Source organism: Cyrtonyx montezumae, unplaced genomic scaffold (genome assembly GCF_038088225.1).
Source record: "Cyrtonyx montezumae isolate F1298 unplaced genomic scaffold, pur_monq_1.0 scaffold_8, whole genome shotgun sequence".
In the NCBI taxonomy this organism is placed as follows: domain Eukaryota; kingdom Metazoa; phylum Chordata; class Aves; order Galliformes; family Odontophoridae; genus Cyrtonyx; species Cyrtonyx montezumae.
This window is the reverse complement of record NW_027072089.1, coordinates 18845818-18866134: the sequence shown is the minus strand read 5'-3', so window position 1 is coordinate 18866134 and position 20317 is coordinate 18845818. Positions and strand designations below refer to the sequence as shown.

Sequence of the window (20317 nt, the reverse complement as noted above, 5' to 3'; positions counted from 1 at the left end):
CTTCCCCCGCAGCTCCCAGCCCATAACTCACAATAGTTGGGCTCCTAGAGCAAGATTCACATTATCAAGTGGGTAGGAGTACAGATACAGTGTGACTTTGTCCACCGGCCAGCCCCACACCTGTCCCCAGAGTTCCCCGTGGCTTCATCCTCCCCACCCTGGCTGTTCCCACCCTGACCAGGAGTCCTCCCCACCCCAAGCAGCTGGTGACTGTGTCCCCAGAAGAAACAACTGAAAAATAACCACCCTTCAGTGGCAGGGCCACAGAGACAGTGCTGCTGCGTGGGAGCAGATGCCAGGGAACAGCTGAGCAGGGGGCTGGGGTTTATTTTTAATTTGTGAAGTAGATTTTCCTTCTGCATGATTCTCTCTTTCTCTCACAGGAGATGTAAGCAGAGAGTCGGTGAAAGGCACAGACCAAGCCCCACCAGCACAGAGCAAACTGCAGTGCTTGCCATCCCCACCTCACCCATAGACTGCAGCTGCCTTCATGCCACCCCCTGGGCTGACACCACGGCCCCCTCAGCCCTGCTCTGCCCACACAGCCCAGCCCCACACCACTGTGCATTTGGCCAGGGGGAACTCTTGGGATGCAAGCCTTTACCCCACAGAACCACATCCGTGAGACCCCTGGGAAGTTTATTGGCTAATCTAAAAATCCCTCATATACATTTATGAGCCTGTAAACGTTCCCTGCCACGGAAGCAGCCCCAGGAGCATGCGGGGTTTCCTGCCAGCCCACCCTGCAGGGCTGCGTGCCGGCAGCTTGCAGCCCCACGGGATGGACACAGCCCTGGCCATCCCCAGCCAAAGGTCCTCTTTTATGGCCTCATGTTTCTCCCTTTCATCCCAGTCGCCATAAAATCAGGACAGCTGTTGCTGACAATTAATCAGCTCCAGATGAGGTCTTCAGGGTGGCCACTGGGAAATAAAGGATCCCTCTCACCACTGCAGCCCTTTTGGCAGCTGCCTCCCCTTCACACAGCCTGGCACAGCTCAGCAGGGCCCAGGCCTGCTCATGGACTGCAAGCCTCCTCATGGACCTCTGCTCTAGCATACTCTGAAACACTGCTGGGATGACAAATGCAGGCCAGCGTGGTGCAAGCTGTGTCTCCATCCTAGCTTTGGCAGCGTGGGAAATGCTGCTGTCCATGCCATGGTGGCAGCCCCAGGCAGAAAGGTCCTCTGGGCAGGTGCTGTGATGGCTCCTGCACCTCACTTGCTGCCTGACAGAGGGATGGCTCCTACTCACAGCACAACTCAAGGCAGCCCCTCCTAAGGCTCAGCTGTGCCCGATGCTGAGCATTGCAGGGAAGTGCTTGTTCTCTGGGCAGCCAAACGTCCCCTGCAGCTCTGAAGTTCCTGTGCCAGAGGCTTTCAGCAAATGAATAAAATCTATATGCCCATTAGGAGTTGTTCTTAATGCTTCTCCTGGATCTGTCAACTGCCAAGAAGAGAAAAAAAATCCCACCAACTGCTCTGCTGCTCCCCCAGGGCCTGCTTCTTCACCCAACTTCAATTTCATGTATGGGTACTGGCTACCAATACACATACTGTGCTTCCCTACCTGTACATCCTGACATGCACTTAATGCATGTGCTGTTTCTGCAGATGGCAATGCAGCACAGAGAGCCATCCCCACCACACAAGCAGCCCTCCTGCAAACACATACTTGGCTATGGGTATTGTTAACGCATGGGCATCTTCAGCCACTGTTTCTCTCCCAGAACCAGCCCTGGAGAATTTCGCAGCTGATAGATGAGTATTTGCTGACTCGAGGGCTCCACCAGGAGGAAAACCAGACGGGGTCAGACCTCTGCCTACCACTATGAATGAGAGCGGAGTCAGCTCACTGCAGCTTCAGGTACAGCTATACACATTGTCCTCACCACATCACTCTGTTTTGTTCTTGTCTCCAGGAAGAGCTGAGAATTGTCACCCACCTACTGAACTCTGCAGCTATTTCGTGATGGCTGGGAGCATGCCATCAGCTTGTATTAAGCATCTGTGGCTTCTGTTGATCATGTTTTTCCTCAGACCCATGTTCCTCTGCTTGAAGGAAAACAGGAGTTGCAAAGGTGTCTGTGGGTGTTAAAAGCAGGGGGTGTCCTTACTCAAAATTTCTGAACAGCTGCACTTCAGCCCAAAAAAAGTGGCCAATGTGGGGCAAGCAGCAAGGCCTCATGTGGGATGGCAGGGCAGGTGGTGATGCTCAAGGACTGCCTGGTGGCATGCAGTGCTAACCCATCCCACCAGCACAGGATGAAGCCCACAGCTCTCCTTCAGGTGTCCCTTCACAGCTGGCAAGGCACTATGCTCCATTTCCCCTGGAATATCCTTGTAGCAGCAGCATGGTATTCACTCCTGTGAGCTCAGATTCCTTCCCATAGCACTGCTCTTGAGCTCAGCAGACCTCAGCACTCCTGGATCATGCCATCCCAGGCACTGGATCTGAAGCTTGTCTTTGCTGACCTTCACATGGTTCTTGCTGACTAACTCCCTAAGCCTGTCTAGGTCTTGCTGTAGGGTGGCTCTCCCTTCAGAGTTGCCTGCTTCCCCACCTAATTTAGTGTCACCAGCAAACTTCATCAGGGCACATTCAATCCCACCATCCAAATAGTTTATGGAGATAAGTGAATAGCGCAGGGCTTAATACCAATCACTGGGGCACCCCTCCATAATAGGCTGCCAACCTGAAGAGAAGACATTGAGATCACAACCCCAGTCAACCACATCTCCACCTCCTGAGATCTGGGTATTTTTCCCCACACAAACACATTTTCCCTGCCATTGAACAGGGAAGGAGTAACCAACCACTCCAAAAGGGCAGAGAGATGCTCCCCTCCAGGTATCAGACATCACACAGTGAAATTACTTTCCTGAAGTGTTTCCTCTTTGAATCTGAAGTCCAGGGCAAAAAAATGTTCTCTGTTCCCTAGACTGCATACCCTGGAACAAGAAACAGCAAGTTGAGAGCTCACAAAGCACAAGACAGCATACAGGCACAAGTAGCTTTCTCCCAGAAACCAACAGCTAAGAACACCAAGTTTCTCCAGCATAGACTAGTTTTATCCTTTTAGACCACAGTAATGTACACAGCTAGCAAACAAAGGCACATTCCTGTCCACGTTCAAGTGTCATTGAAACTACACAGACATTTCACTCGCAAATAGAGTACAAGCTGTGAATCACTTTGGTGTTTCATGTACATTTAGAAAACCTGAACACAAAATAGTTTCATACTTAAACCATTTGTATACTCTCAGTTGACACTCAAAACAAATGCTTTTTATTTCTTTTAGTGACATCAAAACATTTTTCATTCCTCCAACAACTGAACTGTTTACAGCATCTTCTCCAACATCAATAGAGTATTTGCAAAAGGTGCTGGATTTTACCTCTGGATTCCACAGTCCTCTTGCAGTTATAGAACATTACTCAGCGACAACAGATCTATTTTTTTCTCAGTATTCTCCAGGTCTCTGTCTATCCCCACAAGTACCTTGTGTCAAATGATGCAGGCTCTTCTCTAGGAAAAAACAAAAAGCTGTCCTGTCCAAATGCTCACTACGTATTCCACGATCTTACTGCAGCCAAACAAAAAAGTCAGTTTTGGTGCTAACATTCGCAGCAGAGAAAGCTGTTCTTTAGGAACTATGCTATCACAATGAACCCACTTCATGGAGTGCAGCTACCTGGGGATAATTTGGGCTGGTGGGGAACTAATCCTGTGGCACCCCACCACCACTAAGTGCTGCCAGCTCATCTCATGCCAGGTATATTTAAAGCAGCACAAGATGTTTGCAACAACAGAAAGGACTTATATAAGCTCTTATACAAATTGCTTAATCTTGTGAAAAAAAATGCCTGGGTTTAATAAAGCAGAACTCTTTGTCTAGCTCATTTACACTTATGCCATCCTGGGGGGAAAAAAGCTCTCTATTTGCAAACAGTTCACCTGTATGTGAATACTATCCCTTCCACCCTATCACTGCAGTATGTTAAGGTCTTCTTCAAATGCTCCATCCTCAGCATGAAGTATATAGAAACTTAAAATCTCTGGGACACAAACTGGAACACACTAAAAACCCAACAGCAGTCCTTTGTAAGAGCTGCCAATCCATACTACTTCAATATTTGTTTCTGAAAGGTTTAATACCTTACTGCAGAAGCTCTGCTGTGACAATGCTTTTAATGGTTCACATTAAACACACAAGCTGAAGTACCTCAGTGTGTTACTGGTACTTCTTCACAGCTCAAGCAGCATGTTTGTAGCACCTCAAGGAACAATCCCTTGCAATGATATGCCTTCTACCTCTCATCAATGCACAATGAAATGGCAAAGGAGAGAACATCCAACCACCTAGCACAACAGAGAGAGGACAGACAACACCCAGTGCTCGCTGTTCCAGCTGTGCAGAACAGCAGAACCACAAACTGTGTTATAAGGCACTTGTTCATAGAAGCAGTGAGAAACAGCACAAGCCAGAGAACTACAGGATGTGTTGTGTCTTCATTATTCACAGTCTCGCTTTGTTAAGGCCCATTCAAGGTCCACTGACGTGCTTGCTGACAGCTGCCATACAAAACTCATATGTATTTGTTTTGTACTCCTACCAACAGCCATCGTGTTTGCAAACTGAGTTAAAACTGTTTCAGATAGAACCCAAGTTAATGAAGAGACCAAACTGTATCCCTGGGTGTAATAGGCTCCTAACTCATTGAACTCATATCTTCTCAGAGTCCACTATTACTCTATCTGCAGCAGTACAAAAGAGAAGAGCTTCTACTGTTGTTCAGATTTATAAACGTGAAAATAGAAACCATGAAAATAATTTATAGCAACATATATACATGTTTTTCAGACTAAAGTACTACAATATTAAGTAAATAAGCTGCTTGCTTTCTTAAAATACTACTTCACAAGTCTTTAAAAAAGTAGCAGTACCCAGATCTTCTTTAAAGACAGCAATTACAGCAGATTAACCACAGGAATCTTCAAAAGGCTGTCCTTCTAAAAAGCTTTACAATTTTTTTTTTAAATTACCCCCTTTTTTTTTTAATGACATGGAGCAAAATGCATTTACTCTTCAAAAAAATAACATGAAAACCGAGGAAAAAATCCCAGTAGACTCCAACTCCAGCAGAGGAAATGGAGTCAACTTCACAGCAGAAAGTGAGATAGGGAAACAGTCACTGTTAGTTTGCCAAGGCATCAAAAATCTGCATCCAGAGTGAAAACATTGTCCATTGTTTCTGCCATAACAGCAAAACGTTGATACTCTGAAACCCGCTTCTCAAAGAAATTTGTTTTTCCTTCCAGAGAAATATTCTCCATGAAATCAAAAGGATTTTCTGCATGAAAGACCTGGGGAAAATAAACATGATTACACTGCTGATTCTGAAAAGGTAACAATGCTTCACAGAAATATTTCAGATTAGATCATCCCTCACTGGAATATGCTGTAGAATTTTGGGGCACAACGTAAGCAAATTCAGTACTGTGAGCCCCCAGAAGTTTGAAATCCACCTGTGTAAGGAACTCATCAGCCTTCTAATAGCACAGCACATGAGCACAGCATAATTCCCCAACGCAAACCTTCAGAGCAGCTGAAGAGAAACAATGTCCTGAATTGTTCTCGCTCTTTTAAATAGGAAAGCATGCATCTTAATGTTGTGGTTTCATCTGTCATTCACAGAAGTACAAGCACTAAAAGCAACCTGCTTGCAGGTCCATCAGAAAGGTACTTTATTCTGACAGCTTTCCTGGGCTGCTCCAGGAGGCCAGCATTTCTGCAGTTTCATCACTTACCTTTGAGAACCCAAGCTCCATTAGTAACCGGTCTGCGACAAATTCAATATATTGCTTCATCAAAGTGCAATTCATTCCAATTAGACCTACAGGTAATGCTTCTGTGAGAAACTCCTAGGAGTTAAAATACAGATGACATTTAGAGAAATGAAATTTAAGAGGGGAAAAGGAGAGAAGACACCTGTGTTTCACAGTAACACAATTTGTATATTCCAGGCTCCCCAGGCAGTTGTCTGAATAAATAACTTGCATCACTAAACTCAACAAGTGTCTTCAGCTTTCAGTAGTTGCTTGTATCTTCCTTTATTTTTAGCACATTTTTTCTGGAAAAAGTACAAGAATTTTTATTAGTGCTTCCCCCTCCTTTTTTTCCCCCCACAAGATCCCAAGCTTCAATGAAAGCTTAAGTTCCAACTTCAATAAAACCTACAGGCCAAAGGAGTGGGAGAAGGAATAGATTCAGAAATCTCCAGTCTTCCCTTGCTTCCAGCCATTATAGAACAACAAACCAGAGTACAGTGATACACAAGCACCAAGCTCAGCCATGTGCATGCTTAGGCACTGATGCAGGACCATTCATTGCTGCAAGCCAAGACCAGGGCATTTGTCATCATCACAGCAGTTAGATGGCAATAGAAAAGAAAAGGTAAGCTACAGACCTGCAAAACACTCCACAGTGCAGAAAAGTGTAGCTGAAGTTGGGTAGCACAACAGCACTTTTTTTTTTTCTTTAAAGACAGAACACAGCACTGTACCCACATCCAGAATAGACTCTGTGCTCTCACAGGGGACAAAAAGTATGTGTAGTTGAGCAGGGAGAGATAAAGATCCTAAAGCTCACAGGTAAACAAGCTCTTCTCCAATAGAGAATGTTCTTTCTTTTTTAAGGAAGAAAATAGCCTGCCAGCTTCAGCTTCTCACAGTCACTTAACAGCCATATCAGAAAGTGTCTGCTTTTTATTGTCACGGTTAAGGAAGAGAAAAAAGACAGTATAATATGATATATAAGGAAGAGGGAAAGGGATCCAAGCATTAAATATGAAATTCTAAAAGTCAGAATTTGTTTATTTTTGCACACACAGCTCTCACTGTGCTGCTCGTGACATTGTCCTGGCCACACTTACCTGTTCAATTTCAACAGCATTAACAATGATCTCCCGGACCCTCTCTTCTGATGGCCTGTTCACTAAATAATGGAACATTAGACAAGCAAAATCACAGTGTAGACCCTGAAATAACAGAGAACAACAAAGGAAGTTTTTCCCTACTGCACACAGTTTGCCCTTGATTAGAGGAAGCCTCAGTTGAGGTTTAAGCTTCCTACACACTTGATTCTTGACAGTCTTAATGTTACTACATGTAACAGACCCACAAGGGCATTTTTGGTTAAAAACTCAGTTAGTAACATCTGAAATCCATCACATGCCACCTATGACAAAATAAAAATCAGCATATACTTTCTCCAGTCCCATTTTGAGTGTTGCTCTACTGCTAAGGATTCTACACAGAGCCCTACTGGGTTCCTGCCTCCTATGAGAAGTACTTTTGCAGAAAGACTGCTGCATGAAGACCTGCAGAACTATACCTGTCAGCATGAACTCGACAGCCGTTCTTGACTTTGAGATACCTACACATCAATCTTCATTTTTTTAGTAACATTTCTTCCCTTGTTTTTTCTTACAGTGTTTTCAGAAGGGTAGATTCCAATTGGTGTCATCAAATCCAAGATAACAAATCATTTCTCCACACAAAACACAGTTACTGTGAGGGACTTTGCTACCAGAGCATTTATAGAGTTGTAATATTTGTTTCCATGCTCCAATTCAACTGATCAAACGTAAGCCTTCACATTTCACCCAGCTACCCAACACAGAGCTCAATAAATTTCACTCATTCCAAATAAGCACTGTGGTATCAAGCCTCTCCTCTTGATGTCACAGTGATGACCACGAAGGCACATTCAGAGTGCAAACTAGTCAGTATGATCTGTCAGGCTGTGGGTAACAAAGGACAACCCACTGTTATCATGATTGAGGGTTAAAACAAAATCAGGAAGCAAAAAGTTTTTTTGAAAAGGCTACGAAATCTGCATGCTTCAGGTCATGAAATAATCCTGAAGCAGTATGATTGGGCACACGCCCCTGCCATGGACACATCAGCTGCCTGCTGCAGGGCACAACCATCAGCAGGATGTGACTGGCTTCTTGGTCAAACCAGCATGCTCTGCTGACCAGTGGTGCCTCAGACAGCTTGGCACCTCTAAGGATGAGAAATGAAGCAACTCAGAGTCTGCAGCTCAAAACCATATCTAGCATTAACAATTTATCTGCTCAGATACACCAGAAAACGTTCGTGTTGTAGTTTTCCAGTGTAGATTCTTCTACAGTCACTGCTCTTATGACAGTACTTCCTGTTTGTTTTTCATGCAGGTGCTGTGTGGACTGTGCCTTACTCTTCACAATTAACAGCTTTGCAGTTGGAATTATGCCAGCAGAACTCAAAAAAACCCTACACGTTTCTGTGTTCAACACTGCAGAGAAGCAGTTATACTGCTGTAAAGGGAAACTTGCATCCCATTCATCTGCAAGTCATCTTTCTAACAAAGAAATACTTCCTTATTTGAATGGATGACTCACAGAAGCAAAAGACACAAGGAAATCAAAGCTCAGGAATTGTTTGGCTTTATTTACCAGTCACAGCATTTCCTTCAACAAATGTCCTTCAAATTAAAGACATCTCACAAGATGCCTCCTTTCCGATCAGTTTATCTAACCCACAGAGATTGCTTCCATTATGATAAAGCTCTTTATTCTTTTAGACCTTTAAAACTCTGGTAAGTTCAACCATTAGCATATTTATATTGCAAACAGAATTGACCTCACTGCTTGTTCAGTGCTGACAGTGCTGTAAATTGTGTGCTACCATACAGACAGGCCTCAGCCACAGGGAACTGCTGCCAACTGCTAGACAGCAGTGAAAATAAGGGACACTCGTGAGGATACAGCCTGAGAGCCCATCTTCAAGTGTTGTGACATGTATCCCTCAGACACCTCACATCTGTACCTGAAAAGCACTCCCCACTAATGCAGACCCAAAGTTGCTTCCCTCCAGGAGATTTTATCCTTGTGTGGTAGTGTAAGGACACAGAGAGGAACAGTAACTGCTGTTTCTGCAGCAGCTCATCCACAGCTGGCTAGGTGATGGAAGCAGGTGGCTATCTGCAAGCTCTGGGATCCATAACTGGGGGGAAGTGGGGTGGGATAAGAGACCTTGTCCTCCAGCACTGTCAGCTGGATTCCACCACACCCAGACATGCATCCCCTACCCACTGCTGGATTCACTTCTTGACCTGTCCCTGCTCAAATGCTACTTCTGCACCCACTCACCTTTCTTCCCTTTCTGCTTTTCAGCTTGCTCCAAGCTTACCTGCCTTCACAGAGGTGACCTCCTCTAGCAAAACCATGGGTTACTTACAAATGCAATTCGGCCCTTCTCCTTGAAACTCACTTTTCTTCACAGACAATACATAGGACACAATACATTACCTCATCTCTGCTAATAAGTTCATTGGAGAAAGTCAATCCAGGCATCAGGCCCCTCTTCTTCAGCCAAAATATAGCAGCAAATGAACCCGAAAAGAAGATGCCTTCAACTGCAGCAAAGGCAACCACTCTCTCACCTGTGTAACATAACACATTTTCCGTTAGACATGAAAGAGTGGATTGCCAGTCAGCACCGTGCACCATTTGCATCAAACAGACCAATGCTAGAGGGGACGTCTCTGCTGCCACGCCAGGTGCTGGAGCCAACCACATCTTTCAGCAGATCCTATGGCACAAAAAGTCAACATGTGCAACAGAACTTAGCCACAAGCAACCCCAGCAGAGCAGAACCAGGGCACACACAGAAACGGCTACAGAAAAATCAGAAGGGAAAGGCCACAAGTGTCAGAAGTGGCTGAGGTATCAGTACAGCTTTACCTCTTTCTCCAAAGAGGCAGGAAAATGGCTGTGTAACTAACATACAGAAAGGGGAAAAGCTCCTAGAAAATTAACAAAAACCCTTCACCACGTTACAAACAAATATTTATGTTATTCCACCTTTCATCCAAGAAAATCACAGCACAATCAGTCCCAGTTCCTTCTGTCCTCTGCAGGAATGTGTCTCTTCAGACTACAAGACTATCTGATTGCATATGCTCTATTTTAAACAGCTCCAGAAGATTCCTGAGTATATTCCAACACGCAGAACTCTTGCATTAAATGCTGCTGGCTTTTTTAGCACTGAGAACTGCACAGACTCTTGTTTTTAAAAAATAATAATAATGAACCCCAAATTCCATCTGTTCCACTTCCTCAAATGAGATTGAAATGCCACCTGCTGGCTTATCTGAAGAAATTCAACATGAACTTAAAAAGTATCACCGAAATTACTAAGAATTTATCTGACAACACTAGAACCTCCCAGGTTTGCACTAGACAGGAGGGAAAATGTGCTGCTTTACACGCCTCCTAGACACGAATATGCTTTTTACTATATTCCACCTGACTACCAAGCATATAAATGAGTTACGCTGAAACAAGACCTCCTGTCAGCAGCACCACATAATGTCTGCACACACTGGGAAGGAAGCACTAAGCATGCCACTTTCAGATAACACATCTCACAATCCATATGAGTAAGGTCTGGGCCCCCAAAATGTTTTAAGATTGGGTAATTTTCTCAGTAAGATGAAAAAAGCAGAGGAGTAGAAACATACTTTACAAACTTCGGATAGGAAGAAGTTTAGAGAGAAGGAATTAAAAATAGAAAGAAAGAAAAAGGACACTGCTTTTTCAGTTAGGAGATCTTCCGATTCCTTGCACACCCCATGTTGACAGGAGTTGAATGAAGGAGATGAGGAGACTTGACATGAAACAAGCAAAGGCAGACTAAAGCTGCAGAAGGATACCCCAGGACAGCAGAATCTACTGCACTGAAAAGAACCACACTCAAAACAAGAGCTGTGAACAACAGATGCTGCAAAAGTAGAATGACATTCATTTTCTTAGTCTTGCCAAATCTCACTGTCTCCTACACTTTTGTCAAGTATAGAGGACATTTCTTTCTGAAAATTCACCTGTCTATGCATCACCCATTTCAGCCACAACATACACTTTGAAGTTAACATTGCAAGCTGAACACTGGCACAGAAGTCCTGCACCCATGCTGCTGGAAACTGCCCTAGTGACCCAGCTCTGAGATGAGACACAGCAGCTGGGAACCTAGTTTCAACAGTAAGCCAGATGAGAGAGAGAGGGAGAGAAAAAAAAAATGCTAACATCACACACATTTGTCTATCTGAATGTGCACACAAAGAAAGCCTGGATTTGCAAGACTTCAGCTATTCAGTTCTTAACACTGGAGTACAAAATAAGAACCAACTTCATGACATGCAACAGAAACAAGTTTTTAAGAACATACACACCAAAAGTGGATTCTCTGTCTTCAATCCATTTCAGAGCCCAGTCTGCTTTCTTCTTGACACAAGGCATTGTTTCAATAGCATTAAATAAGAAATCCCTGCAAAAGAAAAGAAAAACATCAGAATAATAAAACAAAGGAGAGATTTACGTATATCTGACCTGACTGCCTCCACCCATTATGCTATAAGCTAACCAACTATTATGCTCTAACTAACCAAGAGTTCCTGCCCTGAAGGGTTGATAATACCTGACATCAAGAGGCAGAATAAAGAGAAAGATGTGCAGAAACTGTTGTACCCAAGGTCTCAGAGTGGGTCCATCCATCAGACGCTGCTGGCTTTCAGAGCAAGACAGACAGCAGACTGACCCTGCTTGAGGAGATAACCCTCACCTCTCCCAGTTCTACAAAAGGAACTGGACAACTCACACAAGCAGAAGATCTGCTCCCATGCTAAGCACCCCAAAGAAAACCGTGCAGCCCTCCTGCTAGTCCTGCACGGTGGGGTTGCAGGACACTATTTCAACACATAGGATGCCAACGTGGGAAACCAAGCTCTGTCTGACCATCACACAGTGGCATTTCTGATGGAAAGTACTTCTTTCCAAATGCATTATCATTTCAACTAGGCATATCTCCAGACCACAAAGGTGCAGGGGCTCTCCAAAGAAATCAGTATTTCAAAAATAAGTCACTCAAGTTGCAAGGAAAAGCACTGATGATAAAAAAAAATGCTGAAAGGATGCAAGGCATTGATCAACAAATGTTACAAACAGCAGTTGCAATCACCTCAGGAGCACGATAACTGCAAGGAGGCTGTTTAATGCTTAACAGAGTTTGACACAGTCTGTACTTCCTGCAATCACAGCTTTATACAAACATTAACCAGCCTTTTGAACACTCCTATGGGAGGTCAGAAATACTTCCCTTCATTTCAGGAGCCAGAAGTGATGGTCCAGAAAGCTTTAAGGAAGCTCTCTAGTAAGCCAATGTGAAACAGAAAACTAACTGTTACTAGCTGTGCCACAGTGCCACAGGACTAGCTAAAAGACTTCCCTTGGGTCTGTAGCACGTTTGGAAACTCACCTTTTCTCAGGATCTTTGACATAAGTGTCTATAAGCAAGCTGTACATCTCTGAGTGAACATTCTCAATGAGAATCTGGAAGCCATAGAAACAACGTGCTTCTGGGATCTGCACCTCCTGACTAAAGCGTGCCACCTACCAAAACCAAAAAGGGTGACAGTAAGCACAGTAACACTGGTCCTGCATGAGCCTAACAGGAGAGACAATCGATCTGTGCCACAGAGAAGGGATGGGAGAAATTCAGCCCTACTTCGTTAACAGATAGGTCAGGAGGATAGGTGTGATGCAGAATCAAATACAGAAAGCCAGCTAGAAGTGAACACACCTGCTACACGTTGTGATGCATGATGGCACACACAGGAGGAAAAAAGCAAAATGCTGCAACACTAGAAACTTCACAGCAAACAAAGCTATCTGATACCCACTATCTGATCCCCATTAAAAAGTAAATATTATGACATGTTCATGCAATATATATATATACATATGTTATCACATACTCTGTGTTACAGATATTCAAGATCTAAAATGAACATTTCCAGTCTAATGACAACCTGCAGTGAGATATTCTGCAGCCCAGAAGTGATTTCAGCAGAAAGGTTTCCCCACCATTTTCATAGCACCCACCTGTACACCTGACATATTCCAGGATGTCATTTAGTGAGAGCAAAATAAGCTTTACCAAAATAAAGAACACAGAGCGTGGCACAGTACAATCACCTTGCTACTCATCACCTAACACAGGTATGTGATGAAGCATAGGTTCTATTAATTCACTGATAACTGAAGATGAACACAGGCAGGCAGAAGGCTGAGCTTCAAACCTGTATTCAAGAAACATCATTTGGAGTCCTACTGACAACAGTGGCTCCAGCCAACCTCAGGCAACGAGCAGAACAAGCTGCTTACTTCCTTTGTCAAAGGTGAGACGATGGGAAGAAAATATATTCGTTTAATAATCTTATGCATTAATATGAGAAAACCAAAATGAAATGCCAATAGCTAATAAAGTGAGTAAGGCTTTCTCACCAGGTTTTCATTTACAATTCCATCACTGGCTGCAAAGAAGGCGAGAACATGAGAAATGAAGTACTTTTCATCTGCTTTTAGCTTGTTCCAGTGAGGAAGATCCTTTGATAAATCAACCTAATGAGAAGAAAACAAAAACAAAAAAAAAGTTACCATCCCTTTGTGCTTGTTATTCTGTAGGAATAAAAGCAGCCTCATCAAATGACTGAGACAGAGCTTTGGCACCAGCTTTCACAATCTTTGCATGTCAAGAATTTAAATACTCATGAATATAAAGCACAACAAACTACTGCAGCACTGCTGTCTTTCTGCAACAGCATTGTCCTGTGTTTGTTTTGCAGTTTACACTTTCGTAATTCACTAGATACTGTTTTTATTCCACACTATGTTTAAATCAGATTTTGAAAAGCATTAGTGTCTTACTGGCAGGAGTTTGAACATGCACCAACAAGCAGATCTTGCACTGAGATGTTTACAAACTTGAAATTAAATGCTGGTACTGCAAGAAACCTGCGCCCATGTCCAGAAGGCAATGTTGCCTTTGACAGGTGTTCAGCTTCCACCCCATGGGAGAACAGCAGTGTGTAGATACTGTGTAGCTGCACTGCCTGTGACACTTGGTTCTCACCATGGCAGAAAACCACAAGCTCCTTAGCAATGGCCCTTTTTTCTTCTACTGTTTTTGAGGGATCTCTGAGCCACAGCAGCAGTTAGGCAGGGCCAGATGGGAAAACTGCAGTGAGGACTAAAAAAGCTGTTAGATTTCTGTGTGTTCATACAGCTTATGTACAAATATGTAACCATGCTCATGCATAAATACACAAAACAATTTTACCTCTAACTTTCCAGTTCATTTGGAAACATGATGACAGATGGTAGGACAGTGGAAGGAGGAACCAGTGATACAGTAAGAGTAGTGCTATTCAGGCAGGAGTTTCAGTGCTTCCTAACTGTTTACATCAACTTCTACTGACACCAGGCAGCAGCCTCCTCAGCAGGCAATGGAAAAAGGTCTACATAGCATGGCTATCCCAGGATGCTTTCTAGACTATTTAGAGTCTGTCATTCCTCAGCAATTGCAGGCCTCTCCTCACAAATGAACCACAGAAGCTTTGAGCTGCAACAAGCTGCTCACCTGGCAGGTAATCCATGCAAGTCCAGAAGTCTCCATTGCTGCAAGTGCAGTGAGCTAAGTACTGCTCAGGCCTGGCTAATCAGCAATGATTATGAAAATGACTCACAGTCAGTTTCAGCACAGGATAAGCATCTAACCAGGGCACTCAAGAGTAAATTATCTGTACTGTTAGCAAGTATTCCTGATTATCGAGACCTTTCTGAAAATTAAGTGCCTAATATTAAAGCAGCATTCTCACATATCTTCTACAGGAGCAAGGAGGTAGCTGCAGACACAGTGGCCTCGGCAGGTCACAGCCAGACACAGGCTCCTTCTATATCCAGAGAAGTACCCCAGGGTATAATTCCACCTCATCCCAAACAAAACACTCAAACCAAGCCAGCTGAACCACCTGATGGAAGCAGTTTTCCTTCCACTGGAACTGAAGGGAGTCCTACTCTGGCACAGGCACATAACGATCCATAAATGTAACCCGTACAAAACACAGGCCAGCAGCAGAGCTAGGAATGGCATTCCAGGATCCTTGCCCCAGAGCTCACCTCTTCTGCTGTCCAGAAGGAGGCCTGGGCCTGTTTATACATCTTCCATATGTCTGGGTGCTGGATGGGGAAGATGACAAACCGGCGGGGATTCTTTCTGAGAAGAGGCTCCTCATGAGGTTTCAAGCCATTTTCAGCTGCAGTTGGAGAGGAGCTCTGAAAATAAAGCACAGTACTGGTTAAGGCTGCAGTTACTATTCCCCTTTTTTCCCTCTGTAACAAAAATACAGCTCCAAACCCCCCTGTACCAGGCAGACACTCACGTGCTCCCCACAGCCAGCTCCATCACCCTCTCTTGGAGTGCTTGCCCCTTTATCCTCCATCTGTGCCCTGCTTGGGCAGCAGTGCTGCCTTCCTGCCCTGCTCTGTCCCGCACTGCTCACATCAACCAGTCTGAGCAGCTGCACTTCTTGAGTGCCAAAGGGAACGCCCTTCTGCAGCACAAGCAGGAAACTGCAGCTGCACTTGCACTGCACCCCCAAAAGTTGCCACCAAACACGGTGGGGATGCATGCAAGGTGACAGCGCTGCCCAACAGCTCCTCAAGGCTGGCGAGCACCTGGCATCATACATCCCCATCCTGCTCCCTGACCCCACCATGATGTTCCTGAGCCATTCAAAAAACAGCACACGGGGCACATCATGTAGAAAGAGAACCTGGAAAATGCTTCCATCATATAGAAGTGGAGAGGGGGCACAGCAGGGAAATTGGACACTAACACTGAGGTAGGGAGCTTGTGTGCCTTTCCCAGTGGTCTCTAAAAGCATACAAACAGTGCTGACAGTACACGGCACAGAAACGTAACAGAAGTGGGCCATGAAGCAGTGACTGAAGAGACCCAGTGGCAGGGAAGCACAGGATGGCTTCCAGGAGCTAAAGGTTCACAGCGAGAGCTCCCTGAGAAGGATAGAACTGCAGAACTGGAAAGTGATACCAGGTTAAAAAACAGTTTTAATTAAAAAAAAAACAAAACGTAAGAACAAGGAAGAATCAAGAACATGCCATGTCGGGAACTCCCTCTCAGTGCACCCTTCATATCATCTAAGCTCTGCTGAGGATGGGGTTTTGCACACATGCTCTATCTGCATTCACAGCAGGCAACTCTTGCTGTGACATCATGTTGTCTCTCAGTTCTGAACTCCATTCCTAAAAGCAAAAATTTTACCAGAGTACTACCTGCTAGCTAGCCTGTTTGTTAACTTGGCACATCCCTTGGTACAACCCAGCTGAACAATCACAGATGACCCTCTGATTTCTATTTCTGAGGTACAGCAGACACTGATCACTGCCAGGGCTCCCCTTGCTGTCCCCTTACACTACAAGAGCATGACACAGTCCCAGTCCTGCCTCCTTGACCCCAAGAAAGCAGTGGGGTATACAGAGCTGGGGAGGTAACCTCAACAGCCTGTTCACCTTCCATTCAGCATCCTGGGTCCTTACCTTAATCTCAAGGTGTACAAAGCACATACAGCACTTGCTATAACAACAAGGAGCTTCCAGGCTACTCTCTGTCCAGACACCAAGAGGTGAGGCTAGCAAGCACAGCCTGAGCTCTGCCCAAGCAGGACCAGCTACAGCAGGTTGCTCAAGGCAGTGTCCAGTTGGCAATCTGAGCATCTCCAATGAACAGTACACCACAAGCTCCCTGTGCAATCTGTGCCAGTGTTTAATGACCTGAACAGCAAAAGAATTGGATTTTTAATGCACAGGTGGAACCTCTGTACTTCAGTTCATACCCACTGCCTCCTGCCCTCTCACTGGCACCACTGAGAAGAGTCTGGCTCCTTCTCCTCTATTCCCACTGAGCTGAGCAGTTACAGCTCTCCCAGCCTCACTGTGTATGTCAGAGGCTCCACTCTTTATCCCCAGCCTTTTGCCAAACAAACTCCAGTTATTCTGTAACTGCAGCAGTTAAGTGCTGCTGTTGAAGTCAATAAACCTAACAGATAATTGAGATTGCCTAGTGGTACTGAAATTCTTCCCATACATTTCAAACTCATCTCCCTAGGAAAATATTAGTATATTTACACAGATAACCACTGCCTTGCAGCAATAACTGCTAGGCTACATATGCAGGTATCTCATAGAATCACAGAATGGTTTGGGTTGAAATGGACCGTTAAGATCATCTAGCTCCAAGCCCCCTGTTATAGGCAGGGGCACCTCCCTCTAGACCAGGTTGCTTAGAGCCTCATCTAGCCTGGCCTTGAATGCCTCCAGGGCACCTCAGAATTGGATGCAGTACTCCAGGTGGGGTCTCAAGAGAGCAGAAGGGCAAAATCACTTCCCTCAACCTGCTGGTCACACTTCTCTTGACGCAACCCGTGATACAGTTGGCTGCAAGTACACACTACTGGCTCATGTTGAGTTTTTCATCAACCAACACCCCCAAATCCTTCTCCTCAGGGCTGCTCTCAAGCCATTCTCTGCCCAACCTGTATCGGTGCTTGGGATTGCCCCAACCCAGGTGCAAGGCCTTGCACTTGGCCTTGTTGAACTTCACGAGGTTGGCATGGGCCCACCTCTCAAGCCTGTCCAGGTCCTTCTGGATAGCATCCCTTCCCTCCAGCATTGTTGTGTTGTCAGTTGGTGACATTAAATAGCACCAGTACCAGCACTGATTTCAGCTACATGCCCAGCATCAGTTACAGTAAAGGAAGAAAAGGAAGAGCAGTGGCAGGGCTGGCACTGGGATACAACACATCCACATCTGAAAAAGCCCTTGGGATGCATGAGGAAGGATGCCTTCACACTGCTGTGTAAGCCTCAGGCTCCCGAAGGCCTGGAGCAGCTCTGGGCAGCAGAGGCTCCATCCGCAGCAGGTGGGTTTTCACCCACACTCCAGAGAGACAGCATCGGCTGGAGCTGTGGCTGAGAGGCACGGCATCGGGTGTTTTCTGCACTGCAGAGGGAAGAGCACAGCTCTGCTAATTGCTTCTGGCAGGCCAGAGGAAACCAGCTACATCGGGGCTATAGCACAATGCTGTCTAAAGAAGTAAGCGTGTGTACGTATATGTACATTTCAGGCTTGTATTTCACGCAGCACATCCTCACCAGCTCGGGATCACAGCCCGCAGGAGGACCAGGTGTATTTCTCCCCTGCACGCCCTGGGCCCGACTGTGCAGACCGCACCCCGAGGACGCAGACATGGCCTCGGGAAGCGCCCAGAAAAACGTTTCAGGCCCTCGGCGATAAGGAGGAGAGGACTCTCCCTCCCCTTTCCTTCCCACTCACACTTCCCGACACGGAGCCCGGCCCCAACCTGGCGGGGACCCCCCGAGGCCGGGCCGGAGCCCGGGGCCGAATCCCGCACCGCAGGGCTGCCCGTTGTGTAAGCGCTCCGCACTCAAGCAGCGCTCCGCAGCCGCCCCGCCCGACGAGGCTCAGCACCCGGCCCGGCCTTACCCGCTCCGGCCCGGCCGCCTCCTTCACGCCCGCTCGCCCCCGCCGCTCCCCCATGGCCCGCGGTGTCTCTGCCGCTGACGGAGGAACGGCCGCCCCTCCTCCGCGAGGCGGGGCCCTGCAGGCGGCGGTGCCGCCTCCTCCCGGCCCGGCCCTGATCCCTCGGGCCTCGGCGGCGGGGCAGCGCTGACAACCGGCAGGGACTCTTACTGAGGTGGTACTCTCTGCCGGCCGATCCACGGCCCAGAAGCGTCAGGTAGCGGATGAACGCTAAAAAGAGTGTGACAGAACCCAACCCACCCGTGCAACAAAAATATCTACTGTTTTTCTTCTTTGATCCCGCTACACACCCTAGAATACATTGAAGTAATTGTGTAACAGACGTAATTGCTTTGTAAAACTCACCACCACCCCTGGACTTGCTTTGCAGGGGCTGTGAGAGCAAACAGCGTTGAGTGAAGTGCTGCATTTAGCGCTGCTAAAACGTTCCATTTATTGCAAACCACTTCTTACAAACATAAATTTCTGCAAGAGGCCGTAATTGGCAGGGTTGTTTGTTCCCTCTTCTCATCTCCAAGCTGGCCAGGCCCTTGGGCTCCAGTTCCTGTAGATGCACAGGTCATCTGTCAACACGACCCCAGGGAGGTGGGACAGAGAAAAAAGAAAAGCCCTGCTCCATGCAGTAGGGCTTAGTTTGTCACAACGGTTTGAAATCAGCCACATCCAACAGCAAACGCCAGTGAGAGTTTATGAGCACCTGAGATGGTTGACTGACACAGATCCAGGACTGTAAAAGTAGAGATAAGCACAGGAAGTGCTGGGGAGAGACACTTGAGGAAGAGGTGGAGGTGTGATGTTCCTCATGGAGAAGAGTCCGCACTCACCACACCATCCCCAGCACCGCTGCTGGGTGCTCTGAAGTCCAAGTGCTGGCCAAACATCCCCAGCTGACCCACAGCCATGGAAAGGTACATACACGCACAGTTATGAGCTTCAAATTATTTGTGCATCATTTCCAAGATGGCACCCACAGCTTCTGTTAACTCTTTGACATGGAAAGCTTCGGTGTTTTTATTTTTAAAGGCATCTGGGAAGTCTCACCGGTGTCACAGAGCAGTTGAGATCTCCCCTTTCCACAGTCTCCTGAGTACAATTCTGAAGTGGGAGCTGGAAGGTGTATTCAGTTCTTCTGGGCTATATCTGCCTTTTGTGTTTGTTTTTTTTTTTAATTCTTTAAGCCCAGTAGGGGAGCTCAGGGATGGTGGCCAGGAAGCTTCAGTGTCGAGATCTGTGCAGCAGGGTGACTGTGCTTGTCCCAAGCACAGGACAGGTTTGGTTTCCTTAAACGGAGTTTTCTGACAAGAAACACATACCTAAGCGTCACATTACTAAACAGCATACCAGAATATATAACAGGCATAACATGAGAAAATACAGTCTGATACTAACATTTGCTGTTACCTGACTATTGCTCTTTTTCAGTCAGCTTTGAAGTTTTATTGCCCAAATGTACCCATACATGTTGTCTAATGTCCATGTTCAACTACAGCTCCATCCCTCCACATACTGAGTACCAGGGATTCAATTTCTTGATCCAGAGCAAAAGATGAGAGGAACTCTGAGTTGAAGCAAGCCCAAATGACCCATCAACACCAACAAATTACACTGATGTATCCAATACAGTGCTGATATCCTGAGAAATCATGCTTTCCCCTCAACAAGAGGGAGCACCAAAACTCAAGTACCAATCATATTCAGTAACATTGACCTACTTATTGATGGTTCCAGCTCTCTGCCCCAACCCAGTCATCCCCAAATAAGGCACTGTCCTCAGAAAGGTTTTCTAAACCT

At 45.9% G+C, this 20317-nt stretch overlaps 1 protein-coding gene across 1 annotated transcript; it reads right to left on the bottom strand.

Annotated features, from left to right (window-relative positions):
• Positions 1–3273: 3273 nt before the first annotated feature.
• RRM2B (ribonucleotide reductase regulatory TP53 inducible subunit M2B) lies at positions 3274–18528 on the bottom strand. The gene is made up of 10 exons (XM_065752291.1): positions 18470–18528; positions 15064–15219; positions 13390–13506; positions 12362–12495; positions 11280–11374; positions 9358–9491; positions 6937–7041; positions 5813–5926; positions 4227–5368; positions 3274–3529 (listed from the first exon to the last, which is right to left on the bottom strand). The coding sequence occupies exons 1-9, from the start codon at positions 18521–18523 to the stop codon at positions 5216–5218; spliced, it is 1062 nt and encodes a 353-aa protein (XP_065608363.1). The 5' UTR covers positions 18524–18528; the 3' UTR covers positions 3274–3529; positions 4227–5215.
• Between the last annotated feature and the right edge of the window lie 1789 nt (positions 18529–20317).